The following is a 20,893-nucleotide window of genomic DNA, read 5'->3' on the forward strand; positions in this document are numbered from 1 at the left end:
ATAAAAGAATTCTTTATGTCATGACCAGGTAGCAACTTAGTTTAAGTATAGTGGAGAAAATTAAATTAACAATTTAGCAAAGTGCTATTGTCTTCTTCATGTAATTTTACTACAATGTTCTTAGTTCTAGAAACATTGAAATGCAGTTTAGGAGGCTCTGGAGGAGGTAGAGGTAGGAAGTAGGAGCTGTTTTGTTACCTTGGAGCAGAAAGTTAAGAGACTAACAGGAAGTTTTCAGATACTTCTTTTGAAAGTATATTGTGTGTCAGGAAGTTTTAACTGCACGGTGAAAATACCATTTGGTAAATGTGTATTTAAATTTCTTTAATTTCATCATTATCTTAATAGAAATAATTAATAACACCTTTAGGCTAAGACTCTGTGTGCTTTATATACATACTACAAGTTATTAATTATTGGGACTTAAATTTGATGTTTTAAAAAATGCCAGTGTTTTTGTTGGTATTTTTTTTTGTTACTTCATTTACTGCATCCTTTATGCTCTGTTTGTTTGGAAGTCTTGATCACGTGCTTCTATTTATCAATATGGGTTGGGGGATCAAAAATTTATGCTCACTCTAAAAAGGAGAATTCCTAGATATTGCCTGCTCTGGCTTTTCTCACGGCAGTTTTCTTCCCACCCTTAATCTAAAATCACTTTCAACCCTATTGTTTCTCTGAGAAAATATATGGAAGATTCAAAGAGCAGAAATTAAGTAAAATCCAAGTAGGCCCACTATTGTGCCAATAGTAATAATTTTCTTGAAAAAGGGTATTATATATATTTGGGAATGATTTGGAAGAAATACATGCTACTTTGTGTTCATATTTGAACCAGGTAGCAAACTAGGATTTGATTTAAAAAGTTCATATCAAAAGTTAAATTGTTTGTCTAGTTGTGATCTGTTCTTTAACTCTTCACAAGTTCCTGTTTATCCTTCGAGGCAATGGGAGAGGGGAGAGTGAGCAGACATGGTAACTGAAAGCTTAAAAGTAAAGGTCATTGTTCAAAGAGGAATCAGTGTGAAGAGCTAAGTATTACATATAAGGCTAACCCTAACCCTACATTATATATTAGAATCATTGAATATTTAATATTACAGGCCAGATGGAATTGGAACTGTATCTGTTGAAGAGAAAGAAAAGTTTGAAGAAATAAAGGACAGACTTTCCTCCCTTTTAGAAAACCAAATAAGCCATTTCAGGTAAGTATATAGTATATATAGTATTCTTTCTGGAATAATTTTCTCTTACTATGCAATTTAATGATATGGGATTTAATGTACCGGGTTTTTTTGTTTGTTGTTTTGTTTTGGGTTTTTTTGCAAGTTCTCTTTTGCTATATTGTTAAATTTTATTGTTTTATGATCATTAGTTCAGAGCACTTCTCCTTCTCTGAACCTCTCAAACTATGTCCTTTTCACATCTGAGACCAAATCATGAGAAGCATCTTTTCTTCTAATTAGCTAAATCAGTTATCCAAGGAAGCAATTAAAAACTGTCCCAGAGTCTCATCCTACTCAGGCATTTATCAAGTGCATATGTGTATAGATGAAATCTTTACAGCTCCTCTAACCTCACTTAACATTTCCTAATCATTCTCATCATCTTAATTTAGGGGGTTAGTGAACAGGCTTTTTTCTGTGATATATCAGAACTTTTCTAGCTTTGTCCTTGCTCCATTGCTTAGCACTGCATGCTTTGGTCAGCTGTCACTGAGGACCACTGGACTGAAGAGTGTCTTTCTCTTCCTGCCTTTTCAGAGATGCACAGAACATTTTGTACATCACTCTAGGTCATTAGGTGACACCCATCTGTAAAAGCTGCTCCCCCATGACTGTCAGCTAACCTACAGCTTCCAGTTTTAATACTCCTATATGGCCTTTTAAATTTTAGTTGCTGTCAGCCTGGCTCCATTAAGATTAAGATGCAGACTGCCTATCCCTTGCTGGTGGCTCTCATCTAAAATATTTCCCAGTTCCTTACTTAAACTTTTCCTCTCTGTCATCTTAGCTACCCACTGAGACTCCAGATCTCTGCCTGCCTCTCAGGCATTAAATGTGGAAGTGATGACTCAGAACAAGCAGACATAAGGGTCCTAAATTTTAATCTCTTGCCTGGCTATATGATTTTTATCTCTGCTGAGTTCATTCTACACTTCTATATGTTACTAGTACTTATGTAGACCATGAGTATTGCTACTTCTCTGTTCTTCCCTACATAACTTACCTAATATCTCCTGAGGTCCACTACCTTTGTACCCAGCACGTAACTTAATACTTGGTCTTCATGGATGTCACAGACCCAGTTGTCCATATGTCTAATAATTTAATTAACCACTGTCATCATCTATGTCTCCCTACCCTTAAAAATCCCCTCTGTGGAAGCATCCTTGCTGCAGCCAGACAGTGTGAAATCAGCTGCCATGGGGGGTTTATTCAAGATATTAGATTTCTCCTTGACAGCAAGATGCTGCTTCCCTGTCTTCTCAGCAGCACAGAGGTGGGACTGATGAGTGTCCCTTTAGGCCTCTGCTTTGAACATTTCCTTTTATTTAAACTGCTTATTTCAAGAAAACATCTCTTTTCTTCTCTTTGAACCAGTTGCACACATAAGCTTGCTGCCCATGTTGTACTCAGAACATATTGTCACTGCAATAAACTGAGGAACCTTTATTCTACTGTGAGAATTCTGTTTGGGATTTATCCCAAAACTGATTGGAAACTGGTTTTACTTGTAATATTCAGTGTAATCAAGAAATGAGTGACATTTATTCAAAAGCTTCCATTAGAGATTGATAGGAATGAAGAGTGGGAAAGAGAAGTCAAGGATTGTGAAAATGTACTTTCACTACATTTTACTCCTTTCATGGAGGAGACAAAACACCTCAAGATGTGTTCTATTTTAAGACAAATTAACACCTGCTTTTCTAATTTGTTATCCTGTACACAAAAATTGCTAGCACTACAGTAAGAAATAAAGAAAATGAGGCAAAGCAAATACTGGAATTCTCACTGCAGGAAATCCTTTTTTGACCTCCTTTACCTAGCTTTATTTGTACTGACCAAAGTGTACATCTAGAATTCACTTGTCTGAATCCTTTTATCATTAGAAAAGATTTTACAATTGGAGAACATGAGAATATGAGGCTACCATTCTCAATGAGTAATATTAGGAAAAAAATAATCTCAGCAAAGTAAAAAATCCTTTTTTCAATTGGGGATATCCCAGCAAGATCTTACAGACAGGATTAAGAGAGGTTACAGTTGCCTGAGCATCAAAGTTTCATTGAGCTGCTATATTGGATCATTCAGTGGACAAAATGAAAAACAAAGCTAAGAAGGAGATCACTTTTTTTTAACTTACATCAGTTTAGAAATACCAAGACAGATGTGGGTGTGGTTTAAGTTGTAGGTGATAAAATTTTAGATAACATAACATGCTTTTTCAAGCTATTTCTATTATTATGGGAAAAAATCATGGAATATTTTAAGGCATTTTTATTCCCATGTGTCTCTGGAAACTTAAAGATCCGACATTTTATCCTTATCTTAATCCAATATTAAAATCCAATAACTGTCATGGCTATGTGAGAAATAATACCTCTTCCTGGGAAGATGAAAACTGGGCTCATCAGAGACCGCTAAATATCATTCATAGTTGAGAATGTAGAAGTGATGCTTTTTTGTCTTCTGTAATTTTGCTATATTCAGGCCTGAGCTGTTGGTGAGCTGATTCTGCTGTGCTATGCATATGCTCTAAGGTACACTACACGAGGGACCTCCTGCTTTCATTAGAACTTCATGTAAGGGAGTCTTCTGCTAACATAATTTAATGCAAGTTGTGTATACTTGCATCTTAACTTGTGATAATTTGATAATTTTATCTTCTATTTGTATTTTGATTGGTTTTGTTTTATTTTTCACTTGTTAAAGATACTGTTTCCCTTTTGGGCGTCCTGAAGGAGCTTTAAAAGCCACACTTTCATTACTTGAAAGGGTAAGTATAAGAACACATTATTTTAAATTCTGTTTGAGTACTAAGCCTGTATTTTTCTTTTGCCTTCAGGCTACTGAAAGCAGACTTATGTCTTCTCAGGTATTTCAGTACTGGTTTTAATTGTTCACTGGGAGGTTTTTTGCTTAACATTTTCCACAGAGGCAAACAACTGTTTTGTGTAGGACTTATTTATTAGATTTTCACTTCAAGCCACTCTAATGACTCTGTTTCTTTATAATTTAAAGATTACCCAGCATTACTTCTACAGTAGTACAAATCTACTCTGCAGCACTGCTTTCTATGGCTTCTGCACTGATGATATCTATAGTGATATGTAACATTAAAAAGCTTGTATGTAATCCAAATAATCTTCCATAAAAGCATAATCTGGGTCAATTTAATAAGAAAAAAGCTCTAAGCAACGAAAGTGATATGGGCAGCCATAAATGTAAACTCCTGCTTGGCAAATCCTCTTGTACCAACAGGAAGGGAGAAGACCTTGTAATGGTAAAAGCATCTCAGTCCTCTCTGGGGAAAGAGAACATTAAATCCCAGCAACAATTCTAGAAGAATTGTATCAGCAGGAGCCTGATGAAGGTATAAATTGAAAAAAGCTTAGGTCTCAGCCTGTGTTAACTTTGCCAAAGTCTGAGACGTTTGGTCCCAGGGAGTGCTGGTTGATCTGCAGTTCAGAACACTCTGTGGGTGGAGATTCTCTCTCAGAAAACCTCTACCACGTTCAAAAACACACAGTGAGTCTGGATATATGTTTTCTTTTATTTATAATCTCAGTGACTGTAGCACAGTGTTAGATTCCTTTGTATTATATGAAACAGCCATTTCCTCTCATCCTTCCCGCTGTTACAAATGGCAGTGGTGCTCTCTGTCTGGTGCTCAAGCAACACCGTGGTGTCAGTCTTGACAGAGAATAAGTGTACATGCCTATACCTGTGGATTCACCATGGGTTACAAACATCTTATTTTACCTGTCTTTGAAAAGCTTGAAATAAAATAAAATCCAGAATAAAAGTTTTTGAATTCTGTACTTGTTGAAACTAGTTGTTGGATCTAGACATCCTTGAGCGATGGGCCAAGGCCAATTGCATGAGTTTCAACAAGGCCTGGGTCCTGCACTTCAGCCCCAACAACCCCTTGCAGCTCTACAGGCTTGGGAGGAGTGGCTGAAGAGCTGCCCAGCAGAGGTGAACCTGGGGGTGCTGATTGACAGCCAGCTGAACATGAGTGTGCACAGGTGGCCAAGAGTGCAACCAGCATCCTGGCCTGCATCAGGAGCAGTGTGACCAGCAGGACCAGGGAGCTGATGCTGCCCCTATACTCTGCCTTAGTGAGGCTGCACCTTGAGTACTGTGTGCCGTTTTGGGCACTGCAGTATAAGAAGGACATCGAGGTGCTGGAGAGGGTGCAGAGAAAGGCAACCATGATGATTGGGGGTTGAGAGAACAGCTCCTAGGATGATTTGATTACCACTTTCAGTGTTAACAATCCAGAATATATGTTGTTGCATTCATATAAAGAGGTATATATTCTCAGTTTACCTCACTTGCAACAGGTGACCCATTCTGTTGAAGTTCCATATTTTAAAAATGAATGGGCTTTAAAAGCCTACAAGTTTTATTATTCTATCTATCTGTCCACGATGAAATATTCTGCCAGAATTTCAGTGTTTCCCCTGCCTACTATAGACGGATGGTTTTCACAGCAAGAACATGCTGTGTTGAGACCAATTGTATGTGGTTCATCAAGACTGAGTGCAGGATTCTGCACTTGGGTCACAATGATTCCATGCAATGCTACAGTCTTGGAGAAGAGTGGCTGGAAAGCTTCCCAGTGGAAAAGGACTTGGGAGTGCTGTTTGACACCCATATGAATAGGAGCCAGCAGTGTGCCCAGGTGGCCATGAAGGCCAACAGCATCCTGGCCTGCATCAGGAACAGTGTGGCCAGCAAATGAAGGGAGATGACCACACTCCTGCACTCGGCACTGGTGAGGCCCCACCTCAAATACTGTGTTCAGTTCTGGGCCAGCACTACATGAAGGATGTTCAGTTGCTGGAGCATGTGTAGGGAAGAGCAACCAGGCTGGTGAAGGTTCTAGAGGGAAAGTCCTCTGATGAGAGGCTGAGGATTGTTTAGTTTGGAGAAGAGGAGGCTGAGGGGAGATGTTATTGCTCTGTACAATTACCTGAAAGGAGGCTGTAGTGAGGTGGTATAATAATGAGGTGTTATAAATAATGATAGGACTATAGGAAATGGCCTAAAATTGTGCCAGGGGAGGTTTAGACCAAATATTAGAAAGAATTTCTTTACTGAAAGAATTGCCAAGCACTGGAATGGGCTGTCAAGGGAGATGGTGGAGTCATCATTCCCAGAGGTATTAAAAAAACATGTAGATGTGGTGATTCAGGACATGCTGTAGTGGGCATGATGAGGTTTTCTGGGTTGACATTGGATTTGGTGATCACAGAGGTCTTTTCCAACCTTGATGATTCTGTGAATTAGAATAACTTTACTAAAAAAGAAAAGTAAGTTAGTATGAGCTAGCTCTGATGGTGTTGCTCATGCTTTCTGCTGTGCACTGTTAAAGAGTCAATAGTTATGCAATGGTAGAATCTTTTCCACAAGAACCAAGCAAATTTCCACACCTTTAGTCAGCAGCATGATCCAGCCTGTCCATGGAATTCTTGTGTTATACTGGTGTTGGCATCACCCAAAGACTGATTGGCATGCTGCAAGATGCCAGACAGTAGGGATACTGCATATAAATACCATATAGGCAGTCAAATAGAATAGAAATCTTCAAAGTCTAATATCTAGTTCCATGAGCTAAAGTAGTTCCTTCCTGATATCTGCCTTCAGTTATTACCAGTTGTGTAGTAACTTTAGGATACTTTTATTCTTTTCCCTTGGGATTTGGGTCACAAGTGTAACCAAGTGGTATAATTGTCTCTGGCACAGGTTTTAATGAAAGATATTGCCACTCCCATACCAGCAGAAGAGGTGAAGAAAGTGGTTAGAAAATGTCTGGAGAAGGCTGCCTTGATCAATTACACTCGACTTACAGAATATGCCAAAATAGAAGGTTAGTACAGCAATCAACTGCCAAAGTGGCTGTAAAAGCCAACAGTGCCTATTAACTGAATATTCTATGAGCAGCCTTTTCCCTTTCGTGAACAAATTTCCATAGCAAGGGGAAATGTCTCATTAAAATCTCAGCTGGTGCACCATGGAGCTTTCTCCTGTTCATTGCTTTAATATGCCTCCTGGGACCCTGCTGAATGGAAGACTAGGACTTCTTAATTTAAGTTGCCCTTTGTTCTTACTTTTGAGTTCTCCATTAATCTAAAAGGTTGTTTATGGCTTATTTTGTATTTCCTTACCATTCCTTGGGATAAAACTACTGACAGGAAATTCTTTCTGTGTGAGCAGTAACAATACCTTGAAACTTGGAAACTCTGGGTATTTGTTGTTTTCTGATGTACTGATAAGATAAGCAGATATATGTCTAATTTGTTTTGCTGTCACGTTTTCTGCTGTATTATAAGAAACGGATCATTAAAACCTCAACCACATCTTTACTTCCTCAATAAACTAATGGGACAAAACACTAGATCCAATGATAATTGAAAGGTTTTTTTGAGTTTACGGATATTGTAGAATGTATACTGTGAAATTAACACTTTGCTCAAAAATATGGCTGGCATATACAATATCATTTTATTATCTGCAGACCATATGTAGAATAAAAAGGAAGTTATAATCATCAATTGCCTTGTCAAGACATATGCTATTCTCAAAAAAGTGCAGAAAGCTTGAGTCATAACTTTACAGATACATTCAAGAGAAGAAAATAGTGTGTGTGCATCCATACAACTGTTGGTTTTGTGGTGTGCTTTTTTTTTTTTTAAGTAGGGTCAGTTAGCATGAAAATATATGAAGGATGAATTCTGCTTTTAAAAAATACAGCTTTTTTGCATAGTGTGTGTTTTCATACCATGTATTTCTAGCAATGCATGAGAAAAGAGAATTACCAGAGCAGCAAAATGAAAAAGCCTCATCTGTTTAGCAATATTATAAAGCCAACTTTTATCATTTTTGCATTTCTGTTCAAATTCTCTGAAAAACATGAGTAAACCAATCTCACAAGTGATTAACAAAAAGCCCTGCTCATCACTATAGCAACCAATATTATATCATGGGAGTAACAACATGAAACCATCTTAGTAACCAGTTTATCATAATTAATTATGGTATCATGTTGTGTTAAAGAAAGAAAGGTGAATATTAAATCTATTCCAGAAAATGAAAAAGAAAAAAAAACCTGTTTTCCTTAGGTTTTATCCTTCTGTATTCATAAAAGGGATTTTTATTCATAATAGGGATTTTTTTTAGTATGTGGTATTTCACTTTTTAAACAAACCTGTTGAAATAATGGCTATAAAAATAGAAAGATTTTTAAAACATGATAAAAGCGTGCAAAAGATATTTAAACTCACTGATTCTAAATTGGAATGGAAAAAATTTTTACAGCAATGAAGTATATACAACTTTGACCAAGATTTTTAACCATATCCTAGAGAATTATGGTAGTTCCACTGCTGCCCAGCCCATGGCATATTTTAACTTCCAAATTTCTTTCTGGTTTTACTGCTTTTGGTTGATTTCTAAGAGTGGTTTTACACTGATGTAATTGTAAACCCAAAGCACATTCTGCTTGCACAGGGTTTTTTGGGAGTGTTGTAGTATCTGCACACTGAAATTATGTTCTTCTCTTGAAAGGAATTCATGTTAGTGTTTAAATTAATTGCTTACTCTCCAAACTGCATACAAAACCAGATAGTCATTATCTTTATAACACTACTGATGCCCTCGAATGTAGCTGTCACACATTACTGGGATTTTTTTTTCCTATTCTTTGAATACTTCTTCAGCGAACAACGTCTTATCAGTCAGTCAAAATCCAACTGGTTGTGATAATATCAGCTATATACTAATGGTAACTACCTAAAAAGGAGGCCCTAATAAAAATAAGAATATTATCTTATTTTACTATTATTTACGTTTTTTAATTCCCAGGCACAATATGTGTGCCATCTCAGCCATTGAGCCTAAAACAGAGAACATCTAAAACTCGTAAATAAAAATATACTGTCTTAAATACATACACCATTTGTTCCCAAGCTGACAAAACCCATCACTTGGGTGAACTGACTGTCAGGACTCTCACTTCTATACTTAAGATTTTTTTAAAGATTCTACCACATTATTTGGTATTTATTCTACTCCAATGAAGCTAAAGTAGTTGTATTTCTTCAATGATATTTTTCTTTTTTTCTCTTTTCATTTAGCAACAGCTGAAAAGGACTCAGGTGATTATTATTTGTGTGCATGTCTGCATGTATTACAGATTTAGTGTGTTGTGTCTGTTTTATTGTTTTTGTTGATTTCAGCACTATCATATTGACTGTGTGAACATTTAAAATAATCAATGTCATAGAGTCCATGCATTCTTCATTGCTTAACTGTGATGTGCATATTTATTAGCAGTTTAGATAATGTTATGTTTTGAAATATAATAGCATTGTGGTTTCTGTTAAAGAGCTGTAACTAAGTGAGGAAGAAAATAAATTCAAAATCCATTTATGCATTTAGAGAAATGTAATTTCATAGACACCAGCAAAAATGGTATCCATTTTTTTAATGTTACTGCTGAATTTATGGATGAAGACCTTGATAAAATTTTGTGAAGTTGTTTCATGCTTCTTTAATGTGGCTGTGGTTAGTGATACGTTTATTTTTCTATTTGCAGCTGAAGGTTGTGAGGATGGTAGTTCCATGTGCTTCTAATTTTGTGAAGCTGGTATGTTTTATGTTCTCCAAAAGAAAAGAAAACAAAACAAAACAAAAACAACTCCACAGAGTTTTTTTGAGGGCTTATATTCAAATATTTAAGAGTGATCAGAGGAAGTGCAAAACTGAAGTAGTACTGGTGGCTGAGTAGCACTGGCTGCACTGAAGTATGAGAGATTCTGTGTACATATACTTTGAAAGAGGTGTATGCACTACTTTGTCTTACCTTGTTTAAAGATACACACAGAGACCCAATGGAAGCCTGATCATGGTGCTCTTGTGTGGTTTTCAGAGACATCAGTCATGGGGAAGAGGCATTGACTTGTCAGCTTTTTCAGGATGAAATAATTTCCTATCTAGAAAGACAGACTTGGGTGATAACTTGAAAGGTTGCATCAAAGTAGTTCAAAATATAACTCCTTGCCAATGAGGGACTTGAAAGGACAAGGATGTTTTGGTTTTTTGAGAAACAACTTCTTTAGACAGTAAACAAATGAAAAATACTAGCAAATTATAAAAAAAACTTTTTTAAAGTTGGAATTCAAAGCTGAAGATTCAAAAAATTCCGTTGGTTCCCAAAACTCCCACTTATTTTCATTTGAAAGCTTTGAGTACCCTGGAAGTGGAAGGGTTCTACTTGGAATTGTTAAGAAAGAAGGCAGACCATTCAATCATGATGTGGGCATTCATGCCACAGCCTTCTAGAATGAGTTGATATGAGCTCAGTTAATGAGATGATTTTCCAACCCTCTCTGAGCAACAGGGAGAGTTTCATTAAGCAGGTGATCCACACAGCTTGGAGTCTACTTCAGTAGTTTTTCTGTGATGAAAGACCTATCTCTCACCATCAAATACAAAGGTATTTTTGAAAGTTTCCCTACTAGGTAAGATACCTAAAGCTATACAGTATAAATATTCCATTTAGCATTTTTACATTGAAAAATTGTATTGAAGAAAATATCTCTTGAAATTAGAAATTTAACAAAATGTTGAAATTAATTTGTGAACTGAGAGAACTAATTTTAGTTTGTGTCCCCTGACCTTTGCTCTTGAAGGCTTCATCTATTCCCTTTTATATAAAATATGTACCTCAAGTACAAATCTTCACTGTGCCACACATGCTTGCTATTCTTATTTCTCAGTCTCAAAAATAGACCACTACAGATCACCAACAGTTACAAGCACAAAAAAAAAAAAGAAAAAAAACCAAACTCAAAAAGACAACCTGATTTCAGTCATTTTACATTAGATGTATGCATACTTTGAAAGAAAATATTGCCATGCTCTTAGGATAGGATAGGATAGCACAGGTGTCCCTTAAGTGGCCTGGCAAGTAACTGTATTAGAGAATGGATGAGGGAAAAGCCTATCACACCGAGTTGAAAGGAAATTCACTGTGTGAGTTAGGTGAAGGTAGAGGTGTATAGCTGGTGTTTATAAATTAATTGCCTTTTTAAATTCCACTTCTGTCTAAAAATACATCTGAAAATTAATGAGACAACTCAGAAAAATTACTTTTATTGAAAGGAGTAAATAGACTGTGTTCTCTCAGAATTTTTTGTCTTATTTAACCCATTTCTTTGGTGCAAAAGATGAACCAGGTGAAAGGGCTTCTCAAAGAATTATATTTAGCCTGGCTAACAGGACCAAATCCTGCTCTGCTGGTGTCTCTATTGGCAATATATAGCATTGCCATGCCAAATAAGAAAAAAAAAAATTCATAACTATTATTTACCCTATAACCTGTGCAGTAGATACTGTACACAGAATCTTGAATTGCAGGAGTGTCCTTGTTAGGTAATACAGAGGTCAGCATGCAAATTCCTTTTGTTGTGAGAATCCTTTTTCAGCAGTGTGGTTGCCAGGTGCCCAGGTCTGTTCCCCAAGTGCTTGTATTTTCACAATCTCAATTGAACAAGACTCTGAATGCTTTCCCAGAAGACAGTGGTTACTTTCTTAGTGGCAGATACAGTGGTATAAGCAGCACTTGTATCAACTTGTTTGCTGTCAGGATGACATTTGATACAGCATTCCCATGTCATTTTACTATAATAAATATAGAACAGCTTTTTTCAACAGCTTTTTCTCACCACCCTCACAGAAAAGAACTTCTTCCTAATATCTAATCTAAATCTACCCTTTTTCAGGCTGAAACCACTTCTTTTGTCCTATCACCACACACATTATAAAAAGTCCCTCCCCAGCTTTCCCGCAGGCCCCTCAGGTTCTGGAAGGCCACTATAACATCTACCCAGAGCCTTCTCTTCCTCAGGACAAGCAACCCCAACTCTCTCAGCCTCTCCCCATTGGAAAGATGGCCTTTCTTATACAGAATTCATGTTTTACTTGTATTTTATATACAACCCTACACACAGAAAGTAGTAAAATTCTGTCTCAGAAATGAATGGTTTTTCCCATTAGCTTTTTTTTTTTTTTAAATCAGAAAGGCTGAGAAGTAATGGACTTTGCAAGTGCTGCTGTCATTGCCTAAAAGAAAAGATAAAAACTTACATATAAATACGTTTTTCAGCACAAGGTCATTACCTTGCTGTGGACAAAAAAAGGGATTGGCTTAGCCATTTAAGTGGTAAATGTCTGTGAAGCAAAGAGGGCAGGCAGCATCTGTCATTGTCTGGAGATGTTAATTTCTGAGGCAATAGACAAACTGTAAAGTTTTTAATTATGAGATAGTTGTCTTTTACTTTGCTTGTCTTTAAAGCTGTTATTTTTAAAACTGTAGTAGCTGAATATACTGGGTTTATTCTGCCAATCAGTTTTACTGTAAGGAATGAGAATAAATTCGATTAAACTGCACTGTGTAGTATGCAGTTGTTCAAAGACAAATTGCTGTTGCCATTCCAATATTTCTTTCTATCAGACAGACTGCCAAAGACTGCATAACTGTTAACTCTACACACTAGAAGGTCAGAAGCAACTCAACAGTTTGTTGTCTTTTAAAGGATATCAGTTGTTAACATACTCATTACATACAAGTTTATAAAGGAAGGGTAGTATGTAAATGTCCTCAAGGCTCAGAAGAATCCATCTGATTTAAAAAGAAGAACACTACAAACATTATTGAAATTGAACAAGCAAGTGGAGAGAGTCATTGTACTTGGAGAGGATTTGATTGAACCTCTCCATGCATGTTCATTTCACTGAGCAAACAAAAATGGATGAATTCCACAGCAGTATAACACCTTCTTAGTCTCTTTCTTCTACAACTAAATGGAAAGTACAGGATGTAGGCAAATATCTCTGACTTCAGTTTTGGACTAGAGGACAGAAAAAGAACCCCTGCTCTGTTAGGTCCATGTCCTGATCCCTCTTTAAGAAAGGTACCAGCATCCTCTCTTAACAGCTGGGCTGAGTCAGTTTTTGTCAGTGCTTTTCCCCTATTTTCCCCTCTGCTTCGCTCATGTGAAGGCCATATCAAGCACTGCTTGCTCTGCAGATGTAAGAATCACCTTGTAGTCAAATAAGTCCCTATATTTTGGATCATTAACCTTGTCTTTATCTCAGATACTTCCATGCTTCATTAGCATTTCATCATCTCATCATTTCATCCTAGGTTTTCATCACCTTATCTCAATATCAACCTTCTGTTTTTCATTTTTATAATCCTAGGAGCTTTTCTCTATTAAAGTTTGAATTCCACCTTCTTGAACATTGATGACCAGAACTGTGTAGTCATCCTTATGAGATGACTGTAGCAGTTCTAGTAGAACTCTTATACCAGAAATGCTTGATCTAATATATTCAAGGAATGCTTGTATTTGCATGTCTGTATCATGCTTGTGGCACGTAGATGGACTGTTAAAAGTTAATTCAACCCAATCATCATAGTTTCTATAGTGTCCAGCTGACCAGTTCCCAGTTTATAGCAAATGTTTAAAAACGTATGGCCCTCTACCTTGAAGTATTAAATTTTGTTTCAATTTCTCTTTCTTTGGAATTATCCAACTTTTGTTTGTGCAGTTTGACCCGGCTGCCTATTGCCAGTGTTTTACTACATTGTCATCAGTTCACTCCTAATGTTTATTCTGAAGTAACTGGTGAAAATATTGAAACTTAGCTCTAAGAGGATCTTCAAGGTTTTCCTCAAGAAACCTTCCTTTGCTCTTTGTCAGTGCTACTCACTGCCTTCTCTTGAGGTAGCTTCTTCATCCAACACGTAGTTTTTTCCTTAATTCTTATTTTCTCCACTTTAGCTTGTAATTTTCCCATGAGGCAAGCTATCAAATGCTTTAGTAAAGTCAGAATAGATGAGCTATACTTAATTTCTTTTCTAAGATAATATCCTACCAAGAAAAGCTACTGCACAAATCTAGTGAAACCTACTTCTGCAAATCTTTGTTACATTTTATTGGTTTCTTCTCATGTGCTCAATTTAGTAATTTCTTCAAAATTGTTAAAGTTAATAATTGTCAACATCACTTTTCTGTCATCCTTAACTGCCAGCCCTAGATTTCCTGTTGTCATCTTTCAGTAACTCCCTAAAATTTAGACACTTAAAATTATGATTTCTTAAAAATGTTTGTTACTGAGTCTACATTTTCAAATGCCACTTTTCTGTCAACCTAGGATGTCAGTTTTTCACGCCCCTTCGTTCATGGAGTTCTGCGGTTTGAGAGGTTTGGTACCTCTGAGTTTTATTTCACAGGAACAGAAAGTGCTGAGAACTTTAGTTCATTCCCCCTTTGAAGAGATATTACAGGTGAGGGAAAGGAAAGGAATGTCAACTGCTGGTGTCTGTGGTGCCAAAACTGAAATACAAAGGAACATAAATTGCCACTGATCGGTAGTTAAAAATCAATATTCGTTTTCATCTCTACATTTTTAATTTTGCTTTTAAATCTCCAAATGTGTTGTTTCAAGGTTAACATGAGCCAAAAGATTTCCTTTGTAAAAAAATGATCTGTAATTGTCCCATGGAGGTAATTCCATTGAATACTACAAGCATTTTTTAAAAACTGAAAACATTGCAGTGTGACCTACTTTATAAAATGATAGTTTATAGATTAGGAGATGTGGACTTTAACTTTGTATAAATTTCATAATCTCTCTGAACATATGGGATAATGGGAACTAAATTTATTATTATTATTTTTGTCCCTATAATTTAAAATCCTACTGAATTCTTAGAAAACAATTATGAAATCCTCATAATTAAAGCTAAATTCCATTCCTTCTATAAGACTAGTGTTGGTCTTTCATGCAGAATTAATTCTGTGAGAATCTGTAGGAAAATCTTCCACAGTCAAATTGAAATTCTCTGTGAGTGGATTATCCCAGTTGCAGATTAACTCTGGAGAGTCAGTTCAGGTTTAGTAACCTATTAGCTCCAGTTTACTGATGTTTCTTCTGCTTTTGGAACAAGTCTAGAAGCTATCTTGCTACTTTCATATGCTAGAAGTCCAAATTAAAGGGCCCCACTGGAGCAGAGGTGGCTTCATCCAGATCAAACTATGATGTCTCTGTATTATCAAATTATATTATGGCCTGTTTTACTGCAGGGCTTCCATGTCATCCCCTCTACATGAAAATTAATTCACTTTTAGGGTCTTACTTGGTGTGATTTAGTCAGATTCCTTGGCAAGAGAGCTGGTATAAAATCACAGGCAAGCTCATTTAGGCTCTGTGTACTGTACAAAGGGAAAGAAGGACATAACATTTAGATCCCTCTGCTCAATATCTAAATAAACTATATTCCAAAACTTGCTCAGAATCTTCACTTCTGTGTGTGTGCAGCACATACTGGAAGGAGTTTGACAGCCAACAATCATAATGTTATCTGCCCCCCTCTGGGTCTAGTTGTGGCATATGCATAGAAATTAATTAGTTGGTGGTCAGACACCTCCACTAGTAGGCATCTTACACCTTCTTCCAGGCTTTAATGCTGGTTGCATTAACAGTAAGTAGCATAACAGCTGAGTGCTGCCAGCAACCAGAGCAACAGTGCCAATGGAAATTAAAACAAATACCAGTTGTCTTACATGGAGAATTAAAAATGCAAACTGGATGTTCTGTTGCAGTTTGGCATAAAATGAGCTGGACTAAATCCTAAAATGGAACATCATCCCAGAAGTCTGCAGCCCCATCCAAGCTGTGTGGATATAAAGGTGAACACAGGGTCTCTCAATACTTGCCTTTTTTCCACTATCTCTACGACTGGTCTGTGGCTGACCCTCTGGCCTGGAGACAGATTGGTTCTCTTGAGTGTCTTGGTCTGGATGTGCTTGTGTGAAGAAAAGGAGGAAGGATGAAAACCAGTAAGGGGCAGGAAAAACCAGTAAGGGATATATGCTGTGCCACAGGCCAGAGACAGGCACCTCCTAGCTGCACTGTACTCATATCTGAGTTGGAAAGCCACCTTTTTAATAAGCCAGTTCCTGTGCTGAGCAAATGCTAATGAGAAATTAAACACACTGATGCAAAGCCTTACACACTGGGGAGAAAAGGAAAGGTGAATTGTCCATTTGTCTTCAAGGCTACTCTCTCTTCTGGAAAGTAAGATTAAGTTAGGTATTAGACATACTGCTCTTAGGTTTTAGACATCCTAATGGGCTCAAGAAAGCAGGAGTGGGGGGAAGTTCCCTGACCTGTGTGACACAGGTCAGACTGCATGATCTGACAGTACCTTATGGCCTTAGACTCCATCAGTCCATGAAGCATTCACCTTTTCATTTCAGTAACATTTTATTCACTTAACTTAGCTCATTTAACAATATTTTCCTGGTGCCTGTGTGAATCATGGATAATGTGTACTTCAGAGAGCATCCATTATTTGCAAAGCCTGGCTTGCTTTTTCATTTCAGCAGAATGCGAAGCTGAAAACAGATGATTGATGGCTTTTTCTGTTTATTTTCTAAAAGATGTCAAGCAGCATATTTACTGACATGACTCCTTTTGCAACTTGTTAGTTTGAGCAGTGTAAACACATTTTAACAACCCTTAGTAATTGCGGGGAGAAAGACATAGTGAATATAATGAAAACTGACAGCACAGATTTCTGTGCCTGTAGTTTTTTTATGCTTACAAAGACAGGGACAGTATTTGCTCAGATTGTTTTGAAGGTTCTAAAACTTCCAGATAACAGCTAATTGGTACTCATATTTTAAATATACTGCTTTTTTTCGTTAAAAAAATATTACTATTTATTTCCTTTTCTCTGAAATTACTTCCTAGCCCCTTATTTATACACCCATGTAAATGGTGTCTCTCTGTAACGTATGTTCACTCGATTCAGGAAATGGTAGATCCTTAGTTACAGAGAAAAAAAATAGCTTATATGGTAACTTAGAGACATAAAAAGAAGCTTTAAATGAAGGCTAAGCACAATGAAGGGAAGCATATACATCCACATGAAACTGAATGTACTGATTTATTCTGTGAATATGTAAACAACAAAATCAGAGAGGGTCCAAGGGTGCCGAGCAAGTGCAATTGTCTGCTACATTTTCTTATCAGTAAATCTTAATCAGAAAATAAATTTGAAAATATTGTTGAAATAAGTATGAAGTATCAAGAGTAATTTACATGGTTTTAGCAAGTAATCATTTTAGTGTAAACTAGTAAATAGTATGTAGCAAGGGAAATTTCATGCAAACGTGAAACTGGAATTCATTGAGCCTGATCTGTCTCACATTTTCAGTTTTTCTCCCATGAAGTATCATTCAGAAACTTGCAATACTGAAAGGAAAATTTACAGTTTTCTCTTTTTCCTCTTAAACACAGTAATCCTGCTGGAAAAAATATTCCTGAACCCATAGTCAGGAAATATTCCTGAGTCCCATAATGACCAAAATACTTGCAATTCCTTATTAAAATAGTTTGTCATGACTGATTTATTTTTATTCCAGCATTATTCCTGATCTCCTTCACATGTGGTTCTAGTGTGGGAACACTGCCTATGTTGGAACATTCCTGATTCCCACTTTATATTATTAGGCTCATTATGACTTTCAACAAGCAAACAAAACAAACAAGCAAAACAAAACAAAAAGCAACAAAACAACTCACAAACAAACAACCCCCCCCCCCCACAAAACCCCTAAACTAACTCTCCATTCAATGCCATTTCTGATCAAAATTCATCACTTCAACACAGATGAAGACCATACTATGGTCTTTCTCCTCCTCTCACTGCTAATAATATCAGTTCAATAGCCATTCTTAGGCTATTTTGAGTTTTTTCCAGGTGTAGAACTTTGATGCAAAATTGCAATATCAGATTCAATATAATTATTAAAATTACTTTCTTACTAATTTAGAGGAGCCTTTCTAGGATATAATTTTGAATACCTTACATCTTACTCATTTTCATAAGGAATTAATGCAATTAGGAATGCAATTATTTTATTTACTTAATTAGGAGTAAGACCTATGAAGACCAAGCTGAATTTGTAAGAAAATTAGTTGTTTGTGCTGAAATCACATGTGCCAGTCAGACTCTATTAATATCTCTAGTTTCTTCCTAAGACTTACTAACATCAGTGATACTGATAGTGATGTATCAGCTGTATGAACACTACTTGCTGCATGTTCAGGGTGGGGAGGACACTGACCATTAGAGGAAACAGCACTTTCAGTCCAGGGTAGCATAGAAACCACTGTTTCAGTCTGAATCAAATAGCAGTCTTATACTGTCAGGTAATTAATTTAGGCTGGACCAAGCCTTTCTGATCTCACTTGATATAATGCACTAGTATATTTGTGGTTATAGTCATACAACTGTTCTCTGATATAAAATTTCCAGATTCATTATAATATTCATTACCATACTTTTGACAGTGTGAGTATAGCTTTGTATCCTGGTGTGTGTTTTGTACTTGGTTTATGTCCCTATAGTAAGTCTTTCTTGAATTAGGTTAGGGTTTTGGAAATCATATTATTTCAACATATCTGCTTATGTGGTCTGTTTTAGCAAGATGTGAAAACATTTTTTTAATAACCCTCAGTAACTAATGTGCCTGCTTTGTATTATGAAAACAAAGTGCTTTTGTAGTCACCTTTAAGTACAAGTCTGCTTGAGGTTCTAATCCAATGTTTCTTCAAATATTGCATTAGAGCTATGTATTTCAAGGTACTGTGCATCAGTGTGTTAGTGCTGAAGTACTGGAAAAGGTCACCTGCATTTCAGATGTCTGAAAAGTTGTTTTGACTTTCTAGAAATGTTAAGTGTTTAAAATATTTAGTGCATACATTTTGACAAGCCTTACTGACACCAAGGAGATTTTGTAAGTTTTTTAATTAACCTGCTGATGTTCTGTGCCATGATGAATTCATAAAGTGGAAAACAAACAGCAGCAGGATTTTCTGCATATGAATATGTGTATTCATGTGATTTGCTATTCAAGTGATCCATGAACAGGTTGCCCAGGGAAGTTATGGATGCTCCCTCCCTGGAAGTGCTTAAGGCCAGGATTGGATGGGACTTCGAGCAATGTGCTCTAGTGCCAAGTGTCCCTCCATATGGCAGGGGTGTTGGAACTAGCTGAACTATAAGATATCTTCCAACTCAAACCGTTCTGTTAAGATGCACAGAAAATGAGAAAATAGGATTACCAGCTTCATAAGTTCTCTGCAAACCTGATCAATGTGATCACACTTGATTTATTATTATGTTGTACAAGATCATTTCCATCTCATGGTTTAAGCTTAGGTACAAAAGCTTTGTTAAGCAAACAAAACCAAATAACTAACACTGAAGTTATTCCTAATGATACAGATCATGTATTTGGACAAATTACTTTTATTGATTAAGCTGTAATCATTCAATTACTCTCTTATCTTCCATGACTCTCCCTGGGATCTAGTCCTAAGAATTTTTTTTTTTTTTTTAATGAAAAACTAAACTGAATTTAACTGCACTGTAGGATATTTAGTTTTTGTTTTTTGTTTCCTGTTTGAGGTCTACCCTACAGAATGAGTGATTCACATTATTCATTTTTAACTTTTGCATTTTCCCTTGTTTTCCTTCATATGGAGATTTTAGTAAGCTTCAATCAATTCTATTATGCCATCTGTATTTTGTAGTGTCACTTTTCAATGTGTTACTGAAAAGAATGCAGATTCACTATTGTTGCTGAGCAGTAGGTAGAAAATTAGTAGTTTGAATAATCAGTTATGAGAAATTAGTTATTTTAATCGTTACTGTGTTTTGTGCTTTTCTTATTTCTAAATACTCCTGAAATGTAGTGTCTTATTTAGCTGAAACATTTGGAATTTTTGACTGCTGCAAAATTTGTGAATCTTCTGAAGATGGCAATGAGTCATCTGGTGAGAAGGGCACTGTGCTGAAAGTACAATAACAAAAAAGGTCTCTACTGTCTCCTGCCTTTGTATATCTGACCTTGAAGAGAATTAGAACTTGCTTGTTGCAGAAGTTGAGCACCTAATACCTTGACGCACCTGTTAGTTCTCTTATAATTAATCAGATAAGGTGTATAATGATCTTTTGTGATAATGATGATGATTATTTTGTGAATTAAATATTTTCTCTTTGTAGTGATCTGCAAATTCAGCTGCATTTACTTGTATTAAATTATTGTTCTTAACGTGAAATAGACTCTACTTCAGAAAACTGTAACTTTGCTCCATTCCCATTCCTTTCTGACCTCATTTTCTCTTACTATTGAGTATTATTTGTAACTAAAATAATTCTGCTTTGCAATTTATATTCACATAGAGAGCATGAACCAAGCAACACCTGCTAGAAAATTGGAAGAGGTTCTTCACCTTGCAGAACTCTGTATCGAAGTCTTGCAGCAAAATGAAGAGCATCATTCAGAGGTGAGGCCGTAACTGAATTTGCTGTAGGGAATGATTTGTTCCTAGATTTTTTTATCCCCTGATGCGAAGCAATTCTGTCAAGAAACATTTTAGCTTTACTTTCTGACATATGTTCAAGGCAGTTCACATTTACAGAGAAATAAGAGACTTGAAGCTTATGAAAAGTGAAGTGAAATAAAACTCTGCTTGAATTTGCTTGAATGAGCTGCAGGTTTAGAAATGAAAATTTAAAG

The 20,893-nt window shown here is 36.3% G+C and overlaps 1 protein-coding gene across 1 annotated transcript in view; it reads left to right on the top strand.

Annotated features, from left to right (window-relative positions):
* CADPS2 (calcium dependent secretion activator 2) overlaps nucleotides 1-20,893 on the top strand; it is a 277,107-nt gene that overhangs the window by 191,962 nt on the left and 64,252 nt on the right. Inside the window, exons 14-17 of the mRNA XM_030447170.1 lie at nucleotides 1,104-1,205; nucleotides 3,936-3,999; nucleotides 6,975-7,098; nucleotides 20,557-20,660. Coding sequence (XP_030303030.1) covers nucleotides 1,104-1,205; nucleotides 3,936-3,999; nucleotides 6,975-7,098; nucleotides 20,557-20,660 — 394 coding nt within the window. The remainder of the gene's footprint in view (nucleotides 1-1,103; nucleotides 1,206-3,935; nucleotides 4,000-6,974; nucleotides 7,099-20,556; nucleotides 20,661-20,893) is intronic.

This window comes from Calypte anna, chromosome 1, assembly GCF_003957555.1.
Source record: "Calypte anna isolate BGI_N300 chromosome 1, bCalAnn1_v1.p, whole genome shotgun sequence".
Taxonomy (NCBI): domain Eukaryota; kingdom Metazoa; phylum Chordata; class Aves; order Apodiformes; family Trochilidae; genus Calypte; species Calypte anna.